Consider the following 27,737-nt stretch of genomic DNA (forward strand, 5'->3'; position numbering starts at 1 on the left):
CAAAACCCACAGCTAATGCATTCATTTAGATACCCACCAGGATGAGGTAACGAGATCTGTACTGCATGGTGCCAAAGATGCCCAGTATGACCGCCATGATGTGGAGGAAGTTAGCCAATATCGGCGCCCACTGGTAGCCCAGGAAATCAAAAATCTGTCTTTCCAGGGCCGCTACCTGAAAAAAAAAATGGGGAGGACAGAGTAAAAAACACAAATTCCCAAATTGCAGGACACCCATAAAAAATGGTGAAGCAAGATATACACCACAAGATAATTCACTTTGAATCACACGGATAATTAGTCACTATAACGTTCGGCATCCGAATGATGCATGAGGTCATACACGAGGAATATACAGTATCATGTAAGCGCATGTGGTAAGTGGGGTTTTGCTAGTTGCATACATTTCTGTCTTTCTTATCAAGGCTGCTTTAAGCGTGCGGGCTCACACTTCTCTTGCTGCTGGCATAAGTGAGAGAGTGCACCGAACTGGGGTGAATAACTCCACGGGCAGTTATAGTACAGTAAGCACAGCCTGTCAAAAGGATTGGAAGAGATCACCGTTACGATGTCATCTCATAATGATACCTCATCAAATGCAAATGCAAGGCAATTCAATGCAACACAAGGTTTGGTACTTTGTTTTCTTCACTAGCTGTGGGGTAGAGTGGTGTCGGGTGCTGGCACAGTGAACCCCATTACTAGCGCTTAGACTGGGGTTCGGCATTTTACAAGATTCTGCACAGGCACTCCACTGTAGCTCACATCACCGGGGATAAAAATTCCTTATTGTTCTTGGGATTTTTTTAAGCTGCTCATGAAGCTCAGAGTCTGGTTAGCAGCCAGTATACAGACCCAAGTGTCAGTACAGACCCCAGAAGTGAACAGGCAGCCTCTGCCCGACTGTAAAGTTGGTGTTGAGAAGTTAGTCAGCACATATCCCATTTTAATTAAAACTGGGACAACCAATGTATACAGTATGTACATATGTGCCTATAACTACTAAAGTGAACGGATTAAGGATTTTAGTAGGCAACTGCGGACACCTGCTAGACTCCTTGCACAGTCACACCTTCTTTTGGGTATCTTTGTTTTTATAAGACTGTAAACGAAGACTGTAAACTCCCTTTTGTGACTAAACGACTGGACAGAAGTACTTAAAAATGAGGTTTCTTAAACTGACCAAATTCATGGCATAGTTATTGGCCTGGATTACATCATACACATCCATAATACACATTTTTGTGACCAGGCCATCCTGAACCTAGAGGCACTTGGGGCTTGTTGCTAGCTGGGCATAAATTGGCCAAGTTATCTTAGGCATCACTCACTGTCGTGAAGCCTAGAGCATGCCGGGAACCCACACATTGCTCCTCCAGTCAGTGCTGACTCTCCTGGAAGTCACAGCTTGTAAAACTAGTGACTCAGCAACTGCAACCACTGAGTCACAGGAGAGAGTTAGCAATACTTATCCACTGCCTGCCGCTGCAGAGTCTCTACAGATGAGCCAAACTGATCATCAGGTAGCTATTACAAATCAAGAGATCAGAAAAGGCAAAAATCTTAATCCCAAACAAACAAATTAAAATGAATGACAGGTAAATACTCGAAAAGACTGCTCTGATATTTCTCTGATATGTTAATGGTGTTTCCAATCAACTAATCAATAAGAGCGTTATGTTACTTATAAAAATAGTATTATGCAAAACAAAGGGTCAACACTTGGGTTTTTAATCTAGCTAGCAGGAGCAGAGCACCCAGACTACCTGCCTGCACATGTACAGAAAGTCACAGAGAGAAATGGAGTCAGAGGATGGTGTCTGAGGTGTTTTACTGTAGTAAAAATACATTCAATACATTTTAAAAGTATTACTGACTATTTTGTACATAGCTGTAGCTGTATTGATGTGCCATAGAATTGCTTTTTTAACATAAACAAAAATGTGGGATTTTGACCTTAGTTACATTGTGTTTCCCTCTTTTTGGACATTGAACATCTTAAAGGACTGTTTTAAAAGCAAGCCTCTTCTCATCCAATTTGCTCTCTCCACTAAAGCAAACTGCATAGCTCCAGCCTTTATTTAATACACCCGCCAGAGGTTGCAGATGTAATGCGATTACCTTGTCAGATTCCCTCACCATCTCTTTAACTGCTCCTCACTTCATGCAAGTGGGATCCGCCAGTGGTGCTAGTGGCTGTGGCTCAGCCTGTAGTGAAAGGTAATCCCAGAGCAGCTGTGCTGATTTGTGTTTCACTGCCACAACTCACAGCAACAAAGAACAGCCCAAGGCTTCGTTCCTATAAGCAACAGTTAGCGCTCACCAAGCGCTACTGCATTGTCCATTATTGCAACACTACAAAACCGTAATTGAAGTGGATCTCAGAAGCTTTCAGGCCAATTACCTCTTTGTTGATACTGCTCTGAAACTGTGCTTTTATTCGTTGTCTTCTGAAATACAACCACCATCAACTACACTTGAGCCCCACAAGGTCTCTGTGCACTCTTCTCTTGTCAAATAAATTGTGTGGGTACTAGAAAATGTATTCCTCACCATCCTCCAACAAAGTAAAAAACATCAACAAAAGGAATGAGAGGAAAGGCCTCCAGGTTAGTTCAGCCAGAAAGAAAGCTCTTTCAGTCCTGCATTCCCCACCGAGTCTGTGTCCGCCGTTAGCCAGTTGTGTCAAATTTCCCAAACAGTGGAGCACACGTGCAGAAATATGCCGCCAGAGTTAGCTGCTTTGCAGTCAACAGGAGAATTTCCAGCTTGCCGCAGAACAGTGACACCCAGTGGTCACTCGTGAGTTTGCGGAGATGTCAGGGAGCGATGCGTCAATCCTCCGACGGATGCCAGCTTTCCTCTCGGCGCTTTGGGACTCACAGTGTGAAGTTCTCAAGTTTCAAGTCTAGATGTTGCAGATCTGGGTCTGGGCTCTATTGTTGGCGTCCACCCATAAGTTTTCTAACCACTTTATCCAATTCAGGGGTAGCCAGAGCCTATCACAGCAAGCAGCAAGCACAAGGCAGGGCACACCCTGGACAGGATGCCACTCCATACCAGGGCACACACGCAGACACAAACACACCAGAAACAAGTTTCCCAGAAGTCAATTAACCTGCCAGTATGTCTTTGGACTGTGGGAGGAAAGCGGAGGAAACCCAAGCGAACATGGGGAGGATATACAAACTCCATGCAGATGAGTCCAAAATTGATCCCAGGGCCCCAGTGCTGCAAGGCAGTAATGCTTCTATCATGAGCAATGACAGGTATTTCCCAAGCAACGGCACAGGACTGAGTGTCATCGGGGTGAACTTTAGTAACATCCGGCACCAATTGAGTGAAGGAATGCAGAAGATTTCTGCTGCATGACCAAGTCATGGTCATAGCCTTGAACATGCATACACTGCTACACCTATAAAGCTGTAAAGCTGCCTTTGGAAGACATACAGATACAGGCTTTAGGTCATTGCCTGTATACTGGGGAGTATTTTCCCCGATCCCGTCTGAAAAGTCCAATAAAGTTACATAAAATCCATATACATGAGAGAGTTCATCTGTGTTATTGGTATACATAATGGAAAGCCACCTGCAGTCTTTGAGGATCCTGAGGAAACTCTCATTTGCATTCCACCTCCACTCAAAATGAACTTAACTGGTCTAATTAATCTTTGGAATAAAAAGTGAATCAGTGAATAAGCTGCTAAGTGAAAAACATCTGGAAAAGCAGCAGGAAGTCAGCCCTGGAGGACTGCAGCCACCCGTCCTTGGTACAGACTCTGCTGGCTGAATGAAAAAGAAAACCCTGCAGGTCCCTATCTTTTTTATCAGCTCGTTATGCTAAAGTACCTCCGAAGTTTTTTTAGTAATTGCAAAGTAGGACTCTGCTCTGTAATGCCAGTCCTTAGGGAAAACAGAATTGTATGTGCTTCTGTTCTCATAATTAGGTAATTAAGTTGATCATTTCTTAACTGAAACAAGTTAACGCACTTTGAAGGTCTAAAGAAGGTGATGCTTTAAGAGAAGTCCTGAAGGACTAGTATTGAAGAGGAATGTGTACACTTTCGCACAATTTTTGCTTTATCTGTTTAACATATTTTAACTCATTATACAAAACGCTGACTTTTCTCACAGGAATTTTTTTTCCAAAATACCGTTCCTTCTAAAGAGTAATTATGGTTATGTAATCATTACACATTATCTTCTAACTCTAGTAGCTGTGAGGTTAATCTTACTAAATGAATATACTGTATATGCTAAAGTGTGCTTCTCTGTGTTTAAAACACCACAAAGGTGTCAACAAGCTAATCTGGTTTCTACTGAAGTGGCAGACTATTTGACTGAATACCACTCCTTGTGCCAACAGGCTCTACTGACAAAGGAAAGGAAGACACAAATTTAATCTATTTAATGGCAGCGTGCAGGCATAATAACATCTGGAGTAGCAACAAATGAGCCATGCATGCATTTTTTTAAAAAAAAAATCAAATATTCAACTTCTTTATTTTTGAAGCTGGAAATAAGCCAGTGGCATTCAGTGAATATTACTCACCAGACAAACTGGGTGTTCTAACACACAAGTCTTTCTGTGTTATTTTCATCGTAAAGCTACTTTGTTGAAAAAAAATGTGACTGTATAAATCCACTACTGCTGAATTAATCTGAACTCTAGTATTTCAGTCACAGGGATACAGAGACAGAGACAGAAAAAATGCTATCCTGATCTCTTTGGAGCAGCCGGGAAAATCACGTTTCAACAAGACTGCCTTGTTCCTTTATCTAATTGGCACACTGGTGTAACAGGGTCAAATACACCCCCTTATCATATCCGTTTCCTTACCCTGTATTTCCATGTGTCTTGATTTGACCACTTTTACATTACTGTCTAGAATTCACCACTACTTTTACATCAGTAAAAATGTCAGCGTTCCGCCAGGCAGTTTTGACAAAATAATGTGTTATTAGACAAATGTGACCACCACCCCTCTCCCCAGTCACTCTGGTCTGGCACTTCACTGCTTCTCCCTTTGTCCAGCCTTGTTCAAAGTTCTTTCATTTGCTGCTTATTGACCTCAACATTAAGCAATCAGTAAGCACCTCTTTATAAAAGCGTGCTGTTTTAGCGACAGGGATGTGTTTGTACAGTATGTGCGTGCAGAAGAGAGGCTGAGAGAGGTGAAATGGGGCTGCAGACAATTGCTGTGGAGTCACAGGCACATGTAACATGTGAGTGCTTTTTTTAAAGTGAAATGATGGAGGTGGGTGCGTTAGTTGAGATTTGACTCGGCACAAGCATTGCGTGTCTGTGTCATTTAAGTCAGTAAATGACTTAAATTCACATTTAAGTCAGTAATACAAGTAGAAAGTAGAAGAAAAAATTAAACTTTGGCTGTGGAGCTTTCTCACACCCAAAGAAAGTTCTAACACCCAGATATTTTTTTTCTTTCCACTTCTCAACATGGAATTAACCTCTACTTGTTCGTTTTTGGACACCCTATAACATGACAAATCCAGTGCTTCATATGTTGCTTTTCAGCAATTAAGCCTGAATATGTGCCTATATGTGACGCTCATAATTCACTTTTACTCTTTTGCTTTGGGTGCTGTTTCTGCAAGAATCACAACAGCCTGAAAGATCAATAGTGTATCTTTCATGAAAAGCCACTGAATTCCAAATCTTGAAGAAGCGTAATATTGGATGAATCAGTTGATACATGCTCATTTCAGTAGATAAGAAAGATTTGGTGGTACAGCCTATTGTCATATTCAGAAAGCTACTCTCAGATGGGTGAAGGGAAATGAATCTTTTTAGCCTGGAATAGAGAGGATTAGAGAGGGCCTTGATTCAGCTATTTAAAGTCCTGAAAGCCTTTGGTCAAATCAATTCAAATCAAGTCAAGAGACTTCAAAATTTACAGAAACACAAGGACATACTGAGAAAATGGGCATTATGTTTGAAAGAATTTGTAATTTTTGAAAAAAAGATGGATTATTTCATATAGGAACATAAGAAAGGTTACAAATGAGAGAAGGTCATTCAGGTCATCTTAGTGTATGGTTGCAAGGAGCTAAATAATAGCGATCCAAAATTCTTGTCTAGATGTATCTTAGAAGAAATAAAATCAGATCACACATCATGGCTCACTGGCTTGTTCCATACCTCCACAATCCTTTGTGTACAAAAGGGTCTTCTGTTAACAGTTTTAAATGTACTTTCATGAAATTTTCACTTGTGTCAACTGTTTTGTATTTCTTGGTTGATTCTGAATAACTACATTGAGTTGGTTTTATTCATGTCTTTGATAATTTGAGTTCCCTCGATATCTGGTCAAGATTAAAAAGATTCAATCTTTTTAGGCTGTCAGTGTAAGAATGTTATCTGCTTGAACTTCTCCAGAGATGCAATTTCTTTTGTAACATGGTGACCAAAATTGTGCACTATATTCCAAATTGAGGTTGTTACTGGAATATTGTAGAATTATTTAATTATTGATTTTAATCCTTTATTTTAACTGTATATCCTAACAATCTGTTGGCCTTTTTTATTGCTATGATTGTTTCGGAATAGGAATCTAAAACTTAATTATTATGGGCTACTTAATTACTACTTGGTCACACATTTGGTCTAATTATTTAATTAACTGCATTGAATTGCACCCAAAATAAAAATAACTAAAGAAGTTACAAATAACATAAAGCCTGCTTACTGTTCCATTTATACTAAAGAATAAAGAAATTTTCACTGCTCCCCAGTCTTCCTGTATTTCCTTATAAAAAAAACTCACACTGATTCCCTTTTACAACTTGAGGTGTTAAAAGTCTCCAAATAATGCTGGTCTTAAGTCACCCTAAAACCTGTACCAATACATGAAGGGTTATGGAGAACCTGGAACGACTGCACAGTCACTTCACTTCAAGAAATGATGGGATTCTGGGATCATTTAGCTACTATTTAGTTAATATGCAAAGAAGAGCTGAATTCCTCCTTTCTATCTGTGACCTTTCTGTTATTATTGCTTGATTTCAACAACTGCCCACAGACAGGATTTCTCAGGGTTCCCTGCGAACCTCACTTTCTAGTTTCCTTGCTTGTTCCTGAGAATTTGAGTTCAGAGTTCGAATCAGAATTAGAGTTTTAGCGGCAGCTTGGGAAACAGGCAGTAAAAATGTCAGGGAAAAAAAACTCCAGCGGAACAGAAAGATCAAAATTTCAGATACTGTATATAAAACAACAAGAGGCTCAGCTCTCATCTCCCCAGGGAAGGTGGCAATCTCATATTTTGCTTTGTGTCGGAATTCTGAACTCTGCCTGTCAAAACGAAATTACAGCAGTTTAACCCCCCCTGGAGGGGAACGATCATCAGTGTATCAGGAACGCATGGCAAATCTCTTCAATGGAGGCACAAAACATTATGAATAATACGAACCTCTGTCGTGGTGACAATTTTATGAGTTTTCAGGGTATTTTGCAACCAGCCTGTTTGTCAGCGGTTTGAACACTGAACTAATCTGATGAAGCCCAGGTTTTTCACATGGCATCCCAGTGGGGCCTGGGACGGTACTAACTCATCACCATGCATGGGGTGATCAGACACCACTGCCTCAGTACAGGCCGTTCATGGCGGAAAACAGTCCCTCCATTGGCACAGTTTTCAGAGCCATCAATCTGATACTTGGGCACACTCGCACGTGAAATTGCTAAACTTGCAATCTGGGGTACTAAATCATTCTGATTGCCAAGCCTCAATCTGCACCGTGGGCATTTAAACCAAAGTTGCACATATTTCGGTGATTCAACGGGATTTATTCATACACAAAACTAGTAGGTGGCGAGGCACACTTCTTGTTCTTGTGCAAGTTGTGCTTGTGACTGAGTCACATTTTTTTAAGTCAGAAGGGCTTGAATCTCATCGTCCTCATTCCCACAACCTCCCACCTTCCCCTGTCTGCCAGCTGGAGAAAATGAACTTTAAAAACCACGCTGAGGTCATGCATTTTCTGCTTTGGAGTTATTCTAGGAGGCATCCAGGTTTTTTAAGCGTTAAATCCACATATTGTAAAATACTGTATGTGTTTCTATCACAGCACCAAGCCGAATTTTAGAACATCCTTTGCATAAGCTTTGTCAAAGTGACTGGTACTGTAGGTTAATAATTTTGATTTTTAGTTAATGTGGACTGTGCTTTTGAAATGCAATTCATTAATCCTCCGTGGAAAGAATAAATCTAAATGGGTCAAAGTCACTTCTGATGACCTGTAAAGTCTTTCCAGACTGTACTAAGCAGACTCAGTCTCTATTAAGTAAAAATCATAAGCTTTTGAGGTTTGCATTTCAGGTGTCAACTGCCAAAAAAGACGTGATCTTAAGAATACTTAATTCCAGCAATGTAAATAACTTAATATGTAACTCTGAATTCTGTTGTTTTCTGATCATCGCAACAGAGTGGCACTGCAGTGGATTCAGGATAATAATGCTTGAAAGATTAAGGAAAGGGAAAAAAATGGGAAAATCAAAAGATAAATGATCTTTTCAAAACCTCCCAGAAGTGAAAGCGTTAAAAAAAAAGTCATCTGTGTTTTTTGGTGCATAAACAACAATGTCGATGTGATAAAACATTAATAACAAATTGGTCTGTTAATAACTGTCCCAGTTATGCAACCTCAAAGAAAATTCCCTGTGCAATACAACAATTTTTAAATGAACTATACACCTTAGCTACTTAAGTTTTCCCCATTTTTACAACCAAGGCCCTGTGTTCACTGCATTAATAAAATTGTCCTACTTTTGGAGAGGTTGGGGATAAAGACAATAAAACATATAAATAGATATATTGTGATTTATTAGTTCCTGGACACAATGTTATGTTTAGATGAATAGATTAGGTAGGTTTATACTTAAGAAAGCCCCAGTTTTAAAAATGAAATACAGTACATCAAATCTAGTCTGCCAATCCTCCTTTTTGACAAACCAGGGAACATGATTGATTATTCCATCTGCAGTCATTTTTCTCTCTCTCCCATCAAGCTCATCCTATAATATTCAAATAGATTTAATGTCAGGTGACAGGAGCTGCACAGCATAGTCATACCTTGCTATTCTTCATCCTTGTGAAAATGATTTCAATCTGGTGGTGTGTTTAGGATCAGGATTATGTTAAAAAAAGTACAATTGTTTGTGAAGGGACTGCGCAACACTGAAGAATGAATACTGTTTTTAACACACCTTCTGTTTTAACTAGGAGAATAAACATATTCTTTTACTTTTTGGAATTGTCTGCATTGCCTCCAGAATGTTTCCCTGCTTTTTTGTTGTTCATCACCTAAGAGTCCAAGTCACAGATTCTCAGAAGAAAGGCTGCCCTGATACTGATCACTGAAATACCTCATTAATTCATTAATTACCCCCACTCCAGACCAAAGGTGCTGCCCTTTCAAATCTTCTGTTTTCTGCCACAACAAAGTTTTATTCCACACATATGGTTTGTAATACATTCTACTGATTTCCAGTTTAGGAGCTATCCTGTCTCCTCTGGCAGTGTTAAAATATTTTCGGAAGCCTTCAGAAAGTTTAAAAAGATAGCTTAAAGTCTTTTTTTTTCTTAAACTGAGACCTGACTGCTCTACCGATTCATATCTGTTCCTGTTCCTGACAGACTGGAATATTTACAGCAACATTGGATAAATGTTATTTGGCACACTATTAAGAAGCTTAGCCTGGAGGGAGCTGACTGTGATGACTGTCATTGTTAAATACTTTCTGTCATTTTTATGTCCTGCATAGAACTAATGGGAAGGAGACACAGCTATAGTTAAGAGTCTGGTGTTTCTGAAAAAAATATGTAGAATGATCACTTAAAAGGGAAATTTGCATAAAGCGCTAGAGCAATATCTACCAGTTAGGGGCGATCTGTAATTTTCCACTGGGATATTTTGTGTATTAAAAAGATTATTTCAAATGCCTTTAAGATCTCAATTTACTTAAAATGAATATAGTAAAAAAGTAATTTCTTAAAAAATCATTTACAAGCTATTTTTTCCAAAGCAAAGCTGAATTTCAAAACAGACATGTTTTCTCATAATTTAAAGAGTTTGCAAAAATAAAATAAGCTCCTGGTAAATAACAGACAACCACTGGCCCTGTAATTTTCTATATATTATCTGATGAGTACAAAAAATTACTGTATGTTAACAGATTACTGTTTTCTCTATTCTATTGTCTTTGAATAATTAGCATGCAGCAGAATTAGCATCCTTGTAAGGGTTGTAGCAAGGTGGAGATTATTACCAAACACAGGGAACATGGCAGGATTGACAGCACTCAGGACATAGAGAAAGGGTTAATTTAGAAAAACCAATGTCTTTCGGAGCTCCGAGCAAAAATCCATACTAAAGGAAACATGCAAACTCCACACAGAAAGACATACTAGGGTGTTATCAAACCCAGGACCTTGGATCTGTGAGGCAGAGCACTTACTGACTTTCCACTGTTTTACACATCATGTCCTATAACATGTCAAAATGGTCTTAATTGTACATATTTTTTTATGTCGGCGTCTTATTATATAGAGAATAAGCCTGCATTACAATAATCCGAGAATATCAAAACCTTTTTTCCAGTCAAGCATTATACTTTTTAGCATTTGCATTTTTTGAAAGCAAAAATGCAAATCAGCTGTGTTACCTTGTCAAATTAATCTATGCTTGTTTCCAACACAGTTGGTTGGCAGTGGCTACATTTTGTCACTGCACAGAATTTTATATGCATGCTGGGTGATGATTTATAAAACACACAATGCAGTACAATGGTTGGGCATAAAGTAAATGATCCCCATGGACTGATCAGGGCAAATGTAGAAATATACTGTAGGTTGCAAAGTGCCCTGATGTTTTGGTGACAGTCCAAATGTTCAAAATAGCTTGGTGAGGATATAAAATTCTGAATACATGCAAAATATGAATTCTGAATGCACAGCTGCTTAATGTTTTGCACTCTTAGCTATAAAAAACACGATCTGCTTTCAAGAACATACTGCAGTTATAGAGCTGATATTTACCTAATTGTCCAAATGTAATCCAATCCATTTTTTGGGGGTTTGGAAACCTCAATTTTCTCACATTTTCCTAGGGCCAAAAACATTTGAATGCTTTGTGAATGTCTAGAATACTTCAAGAGATAGGTTTTGTTTAACCCACTTGGTTAATGTGTAAGCCTCCTGGCCACATGATGAGGGGGTTCAAACCCCATTCAGAGTGAACTGAACCAAGAGGCAACTCTAAGATTGGGATGGGGGGAAGGAGGGATGCTAGAGACAAACGAAGAGGGAGATGTTTGTGTTCAGTATATGTATTTACTGTAGTTTCATAATGATGGTGATTAGGTACAGCTGTGTGTAATTGACCTGTCATTGTTATCCCACCTGATCTTCAGTTAACCACTTCCATTTCTACCACTCAGGAGCAAATGAGAGCTACGAAAAAGGCACAGAAAATATCTGTCTTGTGAAGTAATGAGAATTTTGTGTTCTTGCCAAAAGACAAGCTGTTAGTTTCTACTTTTGTGCTGGAGCCAGTTTGCATGTAAGATATAAGAAACACTTGCCAAAGAAACCTTCATGCCCATGTGGATATACAAGCTAATTGCACCCAGGACTGCAGTCACTATTACATGGCTGTGAAATCTCACTGCAGGGGCAGTGCTCGGCAGGGGGTGAGAGCGATGCATAACAGGAGCCAAAATAAAAAGCTGCAATAGACTAAAGGTTTAACAAAAGCATCCAACAAACCTTAGTTACACACTAGGGGACCATGCACAAAAAATAAACATAGTGTAAGCAAGAAATAATTATGCTAAGAAGACTTTTATTTATTATATAGTGTTTTATAGTGTAAAACTGTGTTGCCTCTTGATAAAGACCATTTTTCATCAGCTGTCTTTGCTACATGCAGTACACAGGCAGCTATATAGAGAGTGCACATTCCCCAGGGTGTAAATTATTTCAGTTGGAAACCTAACACAGCACCCCGGACTTCCTCACTGTTCAGCCATCCTTTAACTGCCAAATGCAAGGCTGCTATCCTGTTAAGTGACACAGTGCTCACTAAACGTACTAAGGGCCAATTGCACTGCAAGAAGCTGCAATTCAACAATAGCTACCGACACGTAAAAACAGAATGGGAGGGACACCCTTGGTGTATCCTACTTGTTTGGCGGCCAGAAGTGGACCACTTCCAGAATCTCTTCCTGACAGATCTTGGAGGATTCCAGACCTCCATTACATTCAGAAACAAATGGCTGCATGAGGCTTTATATGGCTGTAGGGCTGTGTAAGGCGGTTTGCATCCAGACCATAACCCTTAGTTGGCCCGTACCCTGAAACCCCAAAATGGCTGATAAGGCATTCTGGTGCTTGTCTCTTTGTAGCATCTTAAATGAAAAGTGCAAAATAATCATCTGAATTAAGAATTTGAGTAAATTAAATTATGATTTTTTTGGAAAAACTCTAGACACATTAGGACTGTGATGTGAACATTGTTTAATTGCATGTTGTTGTTAAGAGATATCTTTACACAAAGAGTTGTAACGTCTGCCACACACTGAGCATACAGTGGGAATTGATAGGCTGGGAATGTCCTAAAAGCAGATCTTCCATTTTCTTAAACTGACTATTCAAAGAGAAACCAAACAAGCATTGCTTCCCCCCTGCTGCAACATTCATTTTTAATCTTTCTTACCTTTGATATTCTAAACCATATAAAAGATTAAATCTGCTTGTCAAAATTGTCATTTGCATTACTAAAACATCACTGACTACATTGTCTTCAGCTGCCTGAGTGCTGCGCCTCTGTGCAGGATAGAGACTCCACTCTCTTGGAAAATGCCTGATTTGACCCACAGACATGCACAGCCTTTCAACAGCAGCTGAGCAGCTCTTCAATCGACTCGTCTAATCAGTCCTCGAAAGAGGAAACGTGGCCTCTCTAATTTCTGGAACAGTTTATCAGAAGAGATCTGTAGGCTCGTGCTCAGGTCCAGTCAATCAAAGCAGCCAGTGTGGTCCAGCAGCACTGCTCATTAGCTTTGCAATGTACGACTATCATACAGGACCATCTGCCTGCTGGTCTGCAACCCACCTACTGCCTTCAGCACTTCAGGACCAAGGACAGCAGCCTCATCGATATCTCAGCTGTGCAGTTTTTTGTTCCTCACAACAAACTGTGGGCCAGGGTCTGCAGTTTATTTTCAGGTGTTTTGATTCCACTTTATATTAAGTAGTTAACATTCTTTCTTCTCTATTTTTTTTACAAATGGTTTCAACAGGAAAAGTGTTCTACATTGACCAACGATTGCTACGCAACTGAAATGCAATGTCTTACAAACGTAACCCCTCCCACTTCCACCGCTGTCTCATTTGCAGAATTACAAAGTACGCTCACCATTTAATGAATATTTTAATGAAATGAATGCTCCAATAGAACACTGTTGTGGTTAAAAAGAACGTTGGCAAAAAGGAGCAAATAATGGCAAAAAAAACCTGTAATGTGTTTCAGATTAGAAATGTTCACTTTAAAAAGTCAATACCTCAGTTATATTACATAAACGCAGAGGCAGCCAGCCGAAAGTATGTGTTTAGTACAAGGCGACCGCTATACACTACAGAAGCAGATCGGGGATATGTTGAAGCGGATTATGTAAACTTGCCAAAGAAAGACATTTACAGCTTACTTTCCTAATTTATTAATGAGTGCACACCTGCCAGCGGTGCCCTCTAAACACCCAGGAAGGAAAGAAAATCCTTGACACATCCTTTCAACAGCGATGTCTGCAAACTCTTGATTTGATGAGCTCACTTGTTCTTCGACAGGCTTGCAGGTAAAGCAGGATTTGTGAGGGTGAAGTGAATTCCCAGCTAAGACCACACAGCACCAGCAAAACTACTCCAATACCAGTCCTTGGAAAAGCAACACTTTCTGATGTGTGGCAGCAACACAGTGAGTAGAGCAAATCTAGAAATCAGGTAATATCTGTTGGTTCATTTTGTCGTGACTACATATGCGGCAGGCAGGAAAAAGAAAATGAAAATGTTTGATGTTTCCCTGTGTATCACTTCATTTGTATATGCTTTAATCGGGGATCATGTAATTCCAAAGTGTACAAGCATTTTTATACCATTCTGTGCTCATGCTCCAAATCTTTCATGCCTCCTGCTGCAAACTCTGCTATGGTAATCATTTCGGACTTAAAACAGGCAATAAAGAAGAATCTGTCATGGTCGGAGTAAGGGTTAGTCATTGAGGTACAATGGAACGATTACAGTGTGCATTAAGGCTTCCCAAAGGGACACTATCCTTCAGCCACTTAAGCATATTTTTTTTTTCAAAAAGGAGTAATCTAGCTCCTGGACTCTCTAGTGGGAAATTACAATTTGTAGAAGGTCATCGCTCTTGGATCACAAAGACAGAAAATGCATGCCTCATACATAACGATGCCCAGTAATTGGGCAATTAGCTGGAAATGTTTGCTCTTTAGATTTCTGCAAGACATTTAGATCAGGTAGAATGAAGCACACAAACTAGGCCCCCAATTAGCAGAAACAACGCACACTTCGTCTCGTTTGATCTTCAGAACAAAAGCAAGATCACAGAGAAGAAAAAAGTCTGGTCCATTTTTAATCACAGTAATCATGCCAGCCAAGTTAAATTAAAACATGTAACAAACTCGGTATATGTTTCAGTATGTTTCCTTTTCTATTTGTTATCAAGATACTGGGATAGGATAACAGGAACAACATGAAAGAAACATTCAATTATTCAGAATCGGTTTGCTGGGAAGAGGTCAAAATTACTGCCAGGGAGAGAGTCTCTGTGTTGATTTTCCTCTGTGTTAGTTTTCGTATAGGCAATTAAAATAATTCGACAATCAAGAAGAAACTGCCGTTTCGGCTAAAAACAGTTTAGCATATAATTAGCTTCCACATCTATTAAAAAAACATGTTCTCATAAAAATGGGTCTTTCTCCCTGTCCTCCCTAGAGGAAGCTGTATCTTATACAGTAGCTGCTCTTCAATGTTACACTAGTACGCAAATGTGCCTTGGTCAGCGTCCATCGATTACCAGAAAGCCTATTTTCCTGGTGATGACTTTAGGAAACCTATCCTGAAAAATTATGGTGCTTATCTCATTTTCACTCATCCTGGCAAATAATCTAATAATCATTTTCATAGGAACATGGATGGTAACAAGAATAGTTTCAAATAAAATAAGAGGCTGCCATCTGGTAATTCTGTTTGTAATTGATCCTATGATCTTGCCCAGACAATTCTTAGAGGAGGTCAGGGTATCCCCATTGACAACATGGCCAGGTAGCTTATTCCACACTCCCACACCTCTTTGTGTATAGACGTACCTCCAGTTTTGAATGAACCTTCCCCTTGCCGCCACTTTCAGCTTCTGGTCTCTGGACCTCTACGTCTAAAGATTTACTGATGAAGTGGGTCCGCGTTCATGCTTGCCCACATGTGTGTGGGAAAAAAAGGGGGTTCTTCTCATTTTCGTCCTTCTTGATTTTCTGCTTCAACTTGTGCACTAATTCAATCTGAAATGCCAATTATTATTTCATAGTATCCATTTCTGGAGAGTGCCTTGATGCATGTGGTAAGACGAGAACCAGAAGCAGATGGATAGATTTTCAAAACACAAGTTTCTGTTCTGCCTGAACTGTTTTTTCTGCAACTGCTAACCACTGCGCCACCATACCGCCGTGCTAAAGTAACATCTTTTAAATTTGATAAACACTGCATGGCCTAGGAACTAATGCATGACACCTAATGAATGTCTCAAGGAGGAGACTGCTTCTGCATACCACTGTGACCTTGGGGATCAGAGATAATATTCGTGAACATCACTGGAAAGGGACCCATCGCTAAGTTAAGTGAAACAAAACGAAGGAGGCGTGTGGATCAGGAGAGAGGAATGTGGCGCTTCACAAAGAGAGAGAATGTGAGAGTCTGACAGCTTATTAATGTGCTGATACACCTGGGACTTGCCAGTTAGTGAACTGCTCTGTGCGCGGCTCCTGGAGAATGGGACAGACTACTGTGCTGCAAAATTAAATATCTGAAAATGAAATGGGTGGTGAGGTGCTATATTGCCAGAAAGGATCTGAAGGGAGAAACAGAATCAGAACTCTCCACACGTCCTGGCATGTCTCCCTGGCATGCTTACAAGAAATAATTGTCTCATACCTGCGCTGCCCCCTGCAAAACACCTCTTCTTTTACTACAAAACTACAGCAAGCCTGGGTATTTTCACAGCCCACGCATGGACAATACTAATTGTGTCTGTCCAAGAATGCATTATGCTACTGCTTTTTAAAGCATGCAGAAACACTTTTGTAAAGAGCAAGAAAACTAACAGGGACAGTGGCACAATCTAAAATATCTTATACGAATAGAAAGCAGTTTGAAATGTTAATATGTTTACAATGTTATGCCCTTCTTTGTCTTTATTTACTAACATTCATTTAGGCACTGTATCTGTCTCCATTGTAACATTTAAGCCTACATACTCTATATGTATTTGACTTGATTATACCACACAGTAACCTCAAATCAAATTAAAATTCTGTGTATAATATGAATTCTAAAATGCTTCTATGCATTACAAGCAGATCTTTGGGACAGTCTGAACAAGGTTTTGTTACTATGCAGCCTGCTAGCCTGAGAGGTGACATTTCTCTCCAGTTCTGGTCACTCTCTGGACAATCAGATGACCCCTGTGTAAAGGCACATTACCTAAACACCTCCACTGTCCCACTGAGGGAGGACACCAGGTCTTTGTTACAGCTGTAAAGAGGAGCTCCAATAGAACCCTGCACTGTCAACTTACACTTAACACTTAACACTAACTTTTTTTCCTGTTAATATTTATCATCCTAAATATTTAGTAAAAGCTGTGGGGCTGTCAACACAGTCTTCTACATCCCTCAGAGCTTCTAGAGACCTTACATTCACCCCCCTCTCCAAACATCACTAAATAGATAGGGCAATAGGTAGGGTTTTCAAAGGTTTCCAATTTCCAACATTAATAGAATAATTAATAAAGGACATTTAGAAATATGAAATGAAGTCCCTATCTTCATTAACTCTGCAGTTTCCATTTTATTTTGCTAGCTAGCATGTCTAAGAAGGAAATGGGGATAAACACCTTATTTTCTCACCCTTCTTTAAACGTCAAAAACATTTGTTTCCTAAAGTTGCTGGGGAAAAAGGTTTAGAAGATTGTTGCCTTCTCTTCTCCGGGATAAAGGATAAAGAGGGCTGGTTTGACAAGGGTGCTTGAAATATCAGAGATAATTCTTATTCATATCAATGTTTTATAATGGCACACGCTCCATTAGTTTTTATGCTCCTGCACCTGCTTCTGCTTGAGCCTCCTCTGCAGCCCTCACTTACATACACTAAACACGCACCAGGATCAGAGAACACATGAGACCCAGTTGTGTCTTCAATAAACCTGGCCCCTGCAGGGCTGTTTGATCAGCTCCAATTTCCAGTTCCGCCTGGAGTTTTCACGAGAGTTCAGTCAGGCTTAATGACACTCATAGGTCCCATCCCTCCTGCACAGTCCCAGTTCCCTTCCCTGGCTGAAAGCCCAACAGCACATCCTGGATAGAAGGATATTAAATTATTAGCCAGCAGCTACTGTATATCACCCTGCAACTCACAGCTGGCAGCCCACTGAAGCTCAGCAGGTCTGAGCCTGGTCAGTACCTGGATGGGAGACCACCTAGGAAAGCTAAGGTTGGTACTAGAAGAGGTGTTAGTGGGACCAGCAGGGGGTGCTCACCCTGTGGTCAGTGTGGGTCCTAATGCCCCAGTATAGTGACAGGGACACTTTACTCTAAAATTCTGTGGTTTCAAATTCTTCCGAAAATGTTCTACCTTGATTCTCCTTAGGTTATGCTTGTCCATACCAATCCAGGCCTCTTAACACGTGTGTGACCAGACTTCACTGTGCTATTTTTCCTCATGCCCTGGGTTTTCCTCATGAATCACCATAAACAAAAAATTATGTCTCAGACAAAGAGAACAGAAAGTCTAATTCCATATTCCCATTTTTCCTTATGCAGGAAATATTATTTTCCCTCATTGGGTATGCAGCATGGACCAACAATAAGGAGCCAGTGTTATCTAAAAGATCACTGTTGGTGTTTCATACATACTTACCTGACATCACCATAATAATGTTTTTTATATCAAAAGTATGGCTGCGATCTGAGCAACAGCTGTAATCTGCTGTGTGGATCTAGAATGAATGAGACTTTCAAGCCATTCAGGTATAAATCCCTGAATCCCTCACATTCCCTTTTCTATTTAACAAAATAATCACCTGTTGTTGTCACACATGGCTAGCAAATATTTGTGACCGGTTACTTCATGTCTCTAAACACCACACAAAGCTGTTTCTTGGTTCTATTATACTGTAGCACATGTCTTGACAGGCTTTAATCTACAGAGCTTCAAGCACAGATTCAAATTGAAAAATAAATTATATAAACTTGATTTTGCTAATTATCTTCATGTTGATTAAATAAAACTGGATTGAAAAGCCCAGACTGGAGCTTCTCCTCACTACGGCAACCTTGTTTCTTCCCTGTATCATACTGGCATTCACAAGGACAGGAACCCTCACTCAGAAGATAAAATATCAGAGGTCTAGTGGCTCTTAGAAGTATGAAGACCCTGTTTGTGTTTTCATTTTCTAATACCTTGAACCGCTGTGACTTACATTGAAAATAATTTGCTATTAAGCAACAATTTGCATAATGCAAAAAGATACAGAGTGTAGAACAACAAAGATGAAAACATATCAATCAATTTTAAATTAGGCAACACAAGATGTGATGCAGTAATTACTGCGGTATAAATTGGGCTTTATTGGTGCCATCTGGGGCCGGTGCCATGGCACAGTGGTTAGTATTGCTGCCTCACAGCACTAGGGCCCTGGGTTCAATTCCTGGGGGACTGTCTGCGTGGAGTTTGTATGTTCTCCCTGTGGTCACATGGGATTCCTCCAGGTGCTCTGGTTTCCTACCACAATCCAAAGACATAATGGTAGGTAAATTGCTTTCTGGGAAAACTGTCCCTAGTGTGAGTGCGTGCTTATTCATGTCTGTGTATTATGGGCTGGCATCCTGTCCAGGGTGTATCCTGCCTTGTGCCCGTTTTTTTGCCAGGTTAGACTCCAGCTTCTCCCTGACCCTGAATTGGAAGAAGCAGTTATAAGATGATCTGAACACTTGGACGTTCCTGCAGAGACCAGCCATAGGGAGGGAGGGGAAGGAGCCACACAGGAGAGAGGAGAGTGAAGAGGAGGCACCAGCGGGTGACGAAACAGGATGATACAGGCGTACAAGGAAAGATGAGATTGGTGAGAGAAAGAGTGATCACTGTTAGTCATCCATGATTACTCTAGGCAACCATGTCTAAACACACTGGACCACACTGGTACCAGTATAGCATCAGGCTCTAATTAGCAAAGTGGCAAGATCTCTTATTCCAGGCCATTCATGACAGGTCAACAGGTGTCACTAGTGCTTTTATGAGCAAATTAATGTTTATTATGTATAGGGTCAGAGGTCAGATATTGCCTGAGTCTGAGACATTCTGTCACTCACCCAAGAATAAAAAAACAACAGAACAAAAGGCACTGTATTTTTATGTATGACAAATGTAAAATACTGAAAACACTAAAATTCGAACGTTTCTGTTACAGTTTCCTCCTCCTGTTTATGTTGTTAGTTGATATTCTGCTCAGTACAGTTGTGCTTAACTGTCATGTATCCTGCTTTAAACTACTGTTATGGATGGTTGCCCATCTGATATTCTATATGTGTTGTCTCAGTGCCAACTGTCAACTTGCACCAGTCAGCAGCAGTGACTGGTCGTTGCTGAAAGGCCAGCAGTAAAGAAGGGATGGTGTATAATATGAAATAAAGGGTAACAGGGCTACACAGCGCAGAATACAATAAATGAGGTGTGAGCTTTATTAGTTACCACAGAGCATAAAGGACATTGCTGCTCTGGAAAGAGCTCAATTATACAAAGAAAGACCAGAAAATTCCAATGCACAAAAGGTACTGTATGTCATAAGAAAAGAAAGGTTAAATGAATAGGGTCTCTTTAGCCAGGAACAAAGAAGGCCTCAGGGAGGTCTCAGTGCAGTATTCAAAGCATCGCTTCATTCCGACAAATGGAAATAAATTGTGAGACCACAGGAGAGCCAGTCAAGCCTGAAAAATCGCATCACACATACAATGGTGATTTTCGGGTTGGTAAGGACGTTTGATTTGAGTTCCAAAGTAAACCGAAGAAAGCATTTTTTAAAATTAAACGTCCAACCATTTTCAGCTACCACTTCAGTCGTGGTGAACAGGAGCAGAGCAAAGCAGTACAGGGCTCACGGCAGAACTACACCCTGGACGTGATATCAGTCCATCAAAGGTGCACACACACACACACACACACACACACACACACACTGGAGCAGGCAATTCAGACAATTTAATTAACCTGGAGAACGTGTTTCTGGGATAAGGGAGAAAAGCCTTGTGAACATGGTGAGAACATGCAGACTCCATACAGACAGGTCCTAATTCCACCTGGGACTTCGGAACAACTGCTAGCACTGACATCATGCAGCCCTTAGGTAGTCACAGTTTAGGGAAAACAGTTGAATGTTTTACAATGTTATATTTTCCCAATATAAAAGAAAAACAGAATTGCCTTCCTACATGTAATAAAACAATCATACTCACATGAGATGGATTTTCCATGTTTTGTTACAGTTAAATTCCAACAAGAAGCACTCCTTGTTAGGTGTCAAACATCATGCACATGATGCCAATCTCCAAGCCTCATGGAAACCAAGTACTTAAAAACATCCAGGTGAAAGAGAGTTGTCTCAAACTGTGGTATTTTTACATTCCATGAAACATGTGGGTCTGTCCAAGTGTTCGTGTGTCCTTTCCTTGACACGTGGAACACAACACCACACACATGGAAAGATGAAGCATTATTAATAATAATAATTCCTCACACTTATATAGCGCTTTTCTGGACACTCCACTTAAAGCGCTTTACAGGTAAAGGGGACTCCTCTACAACACATCCCACCTGTGATGTGATGGCAGCCTTAGTGCGCCAGTATTCTCACCACACTATCAGCTATCAGTAGGGAGGAGAACAGAGTAATGAAGCCAATTCAGAGATGGGGATTATTAGGAGGCCATGATCGGTAAAGGCCAATGGGAAATTTGTCCAGGATGCAAGGATAACACTTCTACTATTTTCGAGAACCACACTGGAATTTTTAATGACCACAGAAGGTCAGGACCTCTGCTTTACGTCTCATCCAAAGGACAGCACCTTTTTACAGTATAGTGGCCCCGTCACTATACTGGGGCATTAGGACCCACACAGACTACAGGGTGAGCACAACCAGCAGCAACCTTAGCTTTCCCAGGAGGACACCCATCCAGGTGTTGTGCAGGCTCACACCTGCTTAGCTTCAGTGGGCTGCCAGTTGTGAGTTATAGCATGATATAGCTGCTGAAATAACATGTCAAACATTGAAAAAGAGAGGTAGCCACATTGAATGCAGCTTCCTGAGAGTGAAGACTCTCTAGAAACACACAGTACCTGCCACAACCACCCTGAATGACCTGTCTCTGGGAGTCAGGCATTTGTATTTCGGTTAATCGTAAAAAAATGAGCTCCAAAACAATACTGGGAAAAAATGCTACAATAAACTTTGTAAGGTTTGTGGGTTTGTGAGGTGTGACTGCCTACTGCTCTATTATACAGAGCTCGTTAACAGTGTCTGGAACAAACTACCCAGCCTATTACCCTGGCTACCTTTAAGTAAAGGCTACAAGAGATCCTTGGATCAATTAGCTACTGACTGGAACCTCCTATTAACCATAGCCCTGTGAATGTCTTGAGATCTTTCTACAGGAAAAAAAACATTCCGCCTCATACAATATGCTATGCCAAAAATCTATATTGAAATAATCACACAGCAGTTATTACTGGTCTGCCTGACCAACATAGCCTAATCAAAATGAATGCGAAAATCAACTGGCAGTTCTGACTTGAATGAAATCTGTGCTAATTAGGGCCAGCGTAGATGGAAAATATGCAAAAAAAATGTTTAATGAACGAGGCCATTAAAACATCATATGCAGCACTTTCTGTAGCTGTAAAGAGTTGCAACACACTTTTTACTCTATTTTATTACACATCATAACCATTTACATACAGTTCTAAACAGTTCACTATTCTAATCTCAGTTTGCACCCACAATCTGTTAATGTTTGCCTCTTGATTGTGTTCCCTGTTAAAACCGTGCAGATAAGCAAACATCTTCAACAATGAAACAGTCAAAAAGGAAGGTAAAATTGACCTATACTCATCCCTGCTTTGGTGAAGTGCTTAAGTAATTAAAAATGTCAATCTGCAAGACAGAAAAGTGTATAATGTAATTATCCTGCTACAGTGAAGATTCTTCTGAGCACATAGATATTGATCTTTTGTTTCTTTTCTTACCCTCCTTTATTTTTTTAACCTGATTAAATCTCTAGGAGTTAATGCATTGACACAGAATTTAAGATAATTATCTGGAAGGATGTCGGTTTGTGGATTATCATCTTTAAAAAAACCAAGACCAATTAGATCAGATTAAGTGAGTAATTGAAGACAAAAAAAAGTTCCTGATTCGTGATAGCCTTGTGAAATGCCAGTAAGAGACAGAACACCAGTACTTATGTATTTGAGGAGGAGTGCACTTGGAATGGGAAGATATACTCATCACAATGTGCTCTTTAAGATGTGTTCTTTGCAAATCTAGATTATAGCAATTATGGGCTTTGGGTGAGGCTCAATGACACCAGTGCGGCGACCAAGACTCTACTATCATGGGATGTGTGAAATTCACAGGCGGAAACTCAAATTAATGCCCTAGTACGTTCATTCAGCTGCCACCCTGCATAGTGCATGAGACAAGACATCTTAAAGATCAATGAGGGAGATTTCAACCTTCTGTTGTAAAAAAATATAAGGGAGATTTTTTGTAAAGACAACCTACAGTACTAGTGTCTTACATTTTACCCATCCGTCTATTTTCTAATCACTTTTTCCAATTCAGGATCGCTGGGGTGCCAGGGCCTACACCAGCAAGAATCGGGACAAAGGCAGGATACACTCTGGATGGGACGCCACTCCATCACAGGGCACACGCAGACACAAACACACACACTCACACCAGGGACAGTTTTCCCAGAAACCGGAGCACCCAGTGAAATACCCTGCGAACAGGTGGAGAACATATAAGCTCCCCACAGATAGCACAATTATAATCACTGCCACCCACCTGATCTTACTCTATAACTTAAAAGTGTAAGAAGTACACCGTAATTACTTAAATATTGTATTCTGGAATAAAACAAGCAATTAATGATGTGTTTATCCCATCACGGTGTAACACCATTACTTTAATTAAATGAACTCAAATGGTGAGGAATTTACACTAACTTTTTGCATTGTTTGGTATAAGACAGTGGAAGATTCACCAGTTTAAAAAGTATAGGTGCAACAACATTGGGTATCCTCATCAGGAGTAAAGTAACATTTTCATTTTGTCTCAGATTTTTTGACAACCAGGGATAATTTGCACTGGAACCTGAAGTCTCAAGTGAAATTTGCAATACAACAAATCATTGCTAGCACGTTGTCCCTTTTTCTGACATCTTCAAGGGCTTTTATTTTGTAGTGCAGTGAAAGAGATGACCATCAGAGGCACAGTATCCTTAAGATACTTTTTAGCACAGTAATGCAGCTATCCGACAGAAGTCACCTTGCAATCTAACATTTTGAACATAATGATAGTTTAATGATATTAATGATACTCTAAGTCAAAATCAACAGTGCACTCACTTTCTTTAGATCTATACATGTCCACATGTAAATTCGACGGGCCCTTTGTCACAAAGCAGGGCACTGATAGTGTATTAACCTCAGTTATTTCCTCAGCTTAACAATGTTCACCATTGCTGGGGTACAGTTCCCACCTACAATCAAATATTGTATATAAGACATCACCCAATCCTAGGTTGCATATAATTTTCAACATTTTTGTAATAAGTATAACCTTGCTCTACCTCTGATGTGCCTTTTTATAAACATGACTCAGTTGTAGAGTTTTGAAAACATTCTGGACCTATTATTTCCTTAATTCTGCTTATTAACTCACAAATAAATGTATAGTGTTTTTCTTCTGCAATGTACTGTATCAAGAAAAGAGCTGTGTATATAAAGCAGTGCTGGAATTGGCCCAGCATCAGTCTTATTATAGAATCCCCTATGTAAACTACATGATTCATAGCTGAGCATTATTGCAGCAATTCTGTGCATATTTATTACAGCATCCATTTGTCATTCATTTAGCTTTGCTGCACAACATGGTCTGATTTTAGCATGAAAATTAATTGTTAATTTTCGCTAACATGAGATTCGTTGCCTGGAACCATTTCACATAAGTGAAATGCTCTACTTAATCCACAACTATTGCTTATGAGCATTAAAGATGACTTGTAAAGGTCACTTTTTTAACATTTTAATGTTAAAAATGTTTGAGTTACCTAAAGTTACAGAACTTAGCTTCTCAGCAGCTTCTGCCCAAGGGAACATGGGTTCTGTAAACATCACACATTTTCTGATTTTGCAGAAAAATCGGGGAAAATACTACTTAGGCCTGTTGAAATTCTCCTGTTGACAGATAAATTACTCTGTATTTCGAAATTCTTAATACCGCTATCAAAACCTGAGGGGCTGTCCAATAACTGATTCAATGACAGACCAAGTCTGTCCAGAGAGTTTGCAGCTGCTGAGGCAGCACCGATTTCTGTACTGTGCAAAAGGCCAATTCACACAACTGCTGTTAATAAGACATGTGTTAAAAAGAACTGTGTAAACACACGTGTGAACATACCTGTTTCGGGTCCCAGAGGAGATTATGGAGCCAGGAGGGAGCACATGAAAAGAAAAGAAAAGAGGGAAGAATTAGTGATTCGTGGTCGAAGGAACACCAAAAAAAATCAACATACTGTAGGTAGAGGGCATGGGTGGTTGAGCAAAGGTATATAGTGTAAAAGTAATGGGCATCTTGTTGCAATGAGGTCCAGACATCCCATCACAAACTGCAGCTCTTGGTGTGGGTGAGGGCGCACTCATAATGACTTAATTGAATCAAGTGCCGGCTGTTAAATTATATGATCTTTAATTCAAACTGTTTTCAAGTCATCTGCCACTATGAGTCCCCTATAAAACCTGCTGGACTGTGGCTCCCGGGATCACTGCTCGTGACAGCTAAGACTGAATAGAAATGCACTGCTAAAGGTGTCGAGGGTGTATACAGCTGTGATTGCCATAACAATAAAGGATACTTGGATGAGAAGACTTGCAGTTAAGTCCTAACAGAAAAAATCCCACCCTCTGTTTCAATTCCTTCTTGAGAAGATTAATAAATATTTGTATAAATCAATAATTACTGCTGATGTTTCATTTCTTCGTCGGATGTATGCCCGTAATGGTGACCACCAGTGTACACAGAAGAATTTATGAGATTTGTTGATCAATAAGTTCAGATCAACGGGATACTAACAGGCAAGGCTGAGGCCTGAAAGGCCTCCTCTCATCTGTAACCTTTTTCCCATTTGTTGTGTTGTCAGCTGTGCTCTTATAAGGACAGGAATCTGATAACATGCATGTAACAAGTCACATGAACATGGCAGAGTGCTGTTTTTGGGGAAAAAAACATTTGACTTTAAAATGATTAAAAGGGCAGGATATCGGACTTGGATGCCAACATGCTTTAATAGGTTCCTTGGCATTTCAAAGCAATACTCACCTTCCCCTAACATATTCAAAGAGAACTTGATAGATAACAACAGTAACAGGAATGTTAAAGGGAAACCTCATCTACTGTACCATGTAAAATACTATCAATAATACTAACATTACCTTCAGTTCTGTGATGTTAGCTAAACCTCGGTTGCACTGAAGGACCACTGGGCTCATAATATTTTTGTGTGCATGTAAATTCAAATATTTGATTACTGGATATCAGTAGAATATTAGATAGAACTGGGATGTAAGCATATTATGCAGAACGCTGAAGCATTATGATTACTTCCTACAAAGCATATGAAACAATTATGAAAATTTAATTTGAAAAACAATCAACGTTTAGGAACATGACTCTTAAAAAGTAATCCATTACAGATGCAGGTTAATTGTGGGTTTACACAATTACTTTATACACTGAAAAAAAAGTTAGGGGAAAATTATTTTAAATTGTCATCAGAGAGATTTATGAAGTCATTGCAATGTAAAATAATACATTGCCCCTTAAATGCAATTTCTTCCAGCTTGTTAATTAAAAAAGGTACCTCCCACAAAGTTTAATGTAACTGTAACAGGTTAGGTTAACACAGAAATCAACACATTTTACTGTTTTAGCCAAGAGTGAAGAGTGAGGTTCTAGGCATCCAGATGGTTTCAGAGACACTGTTGCTGCTTTACATTAAAGCACAAATATGAAACTAGTGGAAAAAAAGGCAAGTGGATACTGAAACACGTTTAATTACAGCCAACCATGACAGAATTGTTGCAGTTTCCTCGCTGTTTTATCATGCATATATATGCACATTGGGCTTACTTTGCATATTTTCCCATGCTTGCCATACTTCTCCATGCTTTGCTGAATGTTCTGTATTCTTTTACTGTAGCATTTCACAGGAATCACAAAACAGCAGCATTGAACCATTCATCGTTTTTGACACCACTTTCCTCTATGAAAGCTGCTAAAAAGTTTGCAAGCTTGCCCAAATTAAAATACTAAAGGTGCTTTAGTGCTTCTTGGATCTACAGAGGTTCCCTCCCAACCAGCATGTAATTCATCAGATTACATGCTCAAGATCCTTGTGAGCTCCTTTTTTATCTGAAGAGGCATAGGACTATTTTCAAAGCGAGGGGGGTACCTCTTTACCCAAAGGGTGGTAGGAGTGTGGAACAAGTTACCCAGCTTGTGTGGTTGAGGCCCATACTTTGGCTTTGTCCAAGAACCTGCTGTATGAGAGACTTGTATCAATCCCTAACTCATTATCAAGTGAGCCCAGTTTCAATTGGGAATCAATTAATGACGAGATAGAATCAGGATGCCTCCGCTCTGCCTGAATTATGTTTGGGCTCAAAAGATACCAGCCCAGCTGCAAAGCTGGCTCTATCAGTTGGTGAGTCATTTCGAAGCTGACCAGTAACTGACTGCCGATAACCCTCCTCCTATCAGCTGATTCCATAAATGTGCCCAAACCATGCCCGAAGTCCCCCCAGGGGGAAAATCACGGCTCGCCAGCACCATCAAAGATGGCATGGAGCCCTGCCTACGGTTTGGCCCCAGCTTTCTGGAGACTTAACACAGCCTAGCCATCAACTGTCCTTCATTCGTTAACACAGATTGTCTTGAATCAGCAGCTTTTTAATAAGGCGAACACACAGGCAGGGCTACAGAGAATCCATTCATTACACGCCTAATGATTACCAGCTCTGGAATTCAACCACTGATTCATTCTGAAGGATGCCCCTTATTTTCGCACCATTTTGGAATGCAGCTGGAATCCAAAG

At 40.0% G+C, this 27,737-nt stretch overlaps 1 protein-coding gene across 2 annotated transcripts in view; it reads right to left on the reverse strand.

The window, feature by feature from the left end:
- nkain1 (sodium/potassium transporting ATPase interacting 1) overlaps nucleotides 1–27,737 on the reverse strand; it is a 108,266-nt gene that overhangs the window by 25,270 nt on the left and 55,259 nt on the right. For both annotated transcript variants that reach the window (XM_015348610.2, XM_015348611.2), the window contains one exon: nucleotides 38–175. In XM_015348610.2, the coding sequence (XP_015204096.1) occupies nucleotides 38–175 (138 nt within the window). The remainder of the gene's footprint in view (nucleotides 1–37; nucleotides 176–27,737) is intronic.

The sequence above is a fragment of the Lepisosteus oculatus genome, chromosome 11 (genome assembly GCF_040954835.1).
Source record: "Lepisosteus oculatus isolate fLepOcu1 chromosome 11, fLepOcu1.hap2, whole genome shotgun sequence".
Taxonomy (NCBI): Eukaryota; Metazoa; Chordata; class Actinopteri; order Semionotiformes; family Lepisosteidae; genus Lepisosteus; species Lepisosteus oculatus.